General features: G+C 55.4%; 1 protein-coding gene across 1 annotated transcript; it reads right to left on the bottom strand.

The window, feature by feature from the left end:
• Window positions 1-382: 382 nt before the first annotated feature.
• Window positions 383-1,507, bottom strand: LOC114828238 (protein transport protein sec31-like). Its single transcript, XM_029111522.1, has one exon. The coding sequence runs from the start codon at window positions 1,505-1,507 to the stop codon at window positions 383-385; it is 1,125 nt and encodes a 374-aa protein (XP_028967355.1).
• Between the last annotated feature and the right edge of the window lie 347 nt (window positions 1,508-1,854).

Here is a 1,854-nt window from a genome sequence, read left to right as displayed (position 1 = left end):
TCGTTCTGTCGTCCTTCGTCCGTCTCGTTCCCTCTTCAGGGAAGTCGTCGATCGAAGTTCTGCCGTTTCCCGGCAGGCGGGATTTTCTGCATCTCTTTGTTCCTGTACTGTTCCGTAATTGTTGTCATGTCTTGTGTCTACAGCGTTCCTAAGGATACACTTCATGAAACTAGCGGGGACGCGATCCGCGAACTCGCTCAAATCATCATGTTCTAGCGATCATCGACATGCGCTAGAATTCGTTGCTCCTCGACGACGTCGTCAGCATGAATGAGGCTCATTCACGAAGTCTCTACGGCTTTCCTTACGTCTGCTAGGGTTTTCCTGCGTCCACCGGCTACTACATATATTACATTTGACCTTGAGTAGCAGGCGTCTCCGTCTACATGGACGGACCCGGAGCCGCTGAGTATTCGAGTTGTCTCGATTCGCCCTCCGGATCGACGTGTCCGTGCGCTTTGAGCTTCTCCAGATGATCCCACCAGGGATCAGTACCCGGGAGATTGAGCGATGAAGCCTGCGGACCGGCAGCGTGCATTGGCGGAAGCGCTCCGAAACCCGCACCCATGCTAGGCAAAGGTCCTGACGCAAAATTGTTCGCTGCGTAAAGTCCGCTGCTGCTGCCGCTGCTGCCGGCGCCGTTCATGTCCGGCGCCGGCGGAGCCAGAGTAGCGAACTGGCCGCCTTGATAGAACGACGTTTTCGGTGCGAAACCCATGGCCGCCTGTGGATCGTACGCCGCAGCTTGAGTCGAGTACGTAACGATATTTGGGTACGAGACGACGGGCGCCGTGGAATTTAACAAGAACGTCTGTTGGGCACCGTTTGAAACAACGGGCTGCGGCTGGAATTGGAAAGTCTGTCCGTTCGGAGGCGGCGTCTGGAAAGCGCCAGTCTTGGGACTTCCGAAACTCTGAGCCGACGACGTCGTTGGCGTGTAAAGGCTCTGAGGGGTCTGCCTACCAACGCTTTGATTGCTAGGCGGACGTTCGTTGTCGGACGCTTTCTGTCCCGGAGAGGCGAAGCCCGCCGCCGAATGTGGACTTCCGTTCGCGGAAGTCGACTCCTGGCCCGGATCGGTAACCTCCATTTTGACCGAGGTATTCACAGCATGTTGTCCCTGTTGGCCATTGGAAGTGCCCCACTCGGGCTGGGAGGCGTAAAATTCGGTCGGCGACCCAGCTCCTGTCGGCGTAGTGGGCGCCGGCGAGCGGAAACCGTCTTGCGAATTCTGCTCGGGCTCCTTAAGCGAAGCGCGTTGCTGGATCAGCGATTTCAATCTCGAGTTCATCAGCTGGTGCCGATGTTGATTGAATTCTTCGTTTTGTGGCTGGAAAGAGGGAAGAGCCATTTGCTGAGGCGGAGCCGCGGCCGCGTGGCCGGGCATAACATGCGTTGGGGGATGGCCATACGCAGTCCCGGGGGCATATTGGTTGGGATCGGAGAACAAGGTCTGGCTGCCAGGGGCAAATGTCGTTGTTGGCACGCCGGCGTTATAACCGGCCATCTGAAATTTCGGTTCAAAAAGGTAAGAACCTTGCTCTTACGCTCTTGATTCTTCTATCAAGGGCAACGCGGTGCTTCGATTTCTCTAATCATTCGGTGAGAATTGCGGAATGACATCGGTCGCTCCGTAGATGCTCGCCATCGAGCCGTGAAAATGTGGTATAAGAGAATCACTCACATGGGGCGGTGGCATGGAAGGATCTTGATGAATGTACATCCCATTCGGAGCTGCTCCTATCAAACTGAACTGAGGCTTGATTTCTGGGTTGAGCTGAAGAGACAGAAGAAATTGCGTTAGGAGGATTTCCGGAGAGGAAACAACGAGTTCGGAGAAATATCGAGTCCCCC

This window comes from Galendromus occidentalis, unplaced genomic scaffold (genome assembly GCF_000255335.2).
Source record: "Galendromus occidentalis unplaced genomic scaffold, Mocc_1.1 scf7180000077446, whole genome shotgun sequence".
Classification (NCBI taxonomy): Eukaryota; Metazoa; Arthropoda; class Arachnida; order Mesostigmata; family Phytoseiidae; genus Galendromus; species Galendromus occidentalis.
This window is presented reverse-complemented; position numbering and strand designations above follow the sequence as displayed.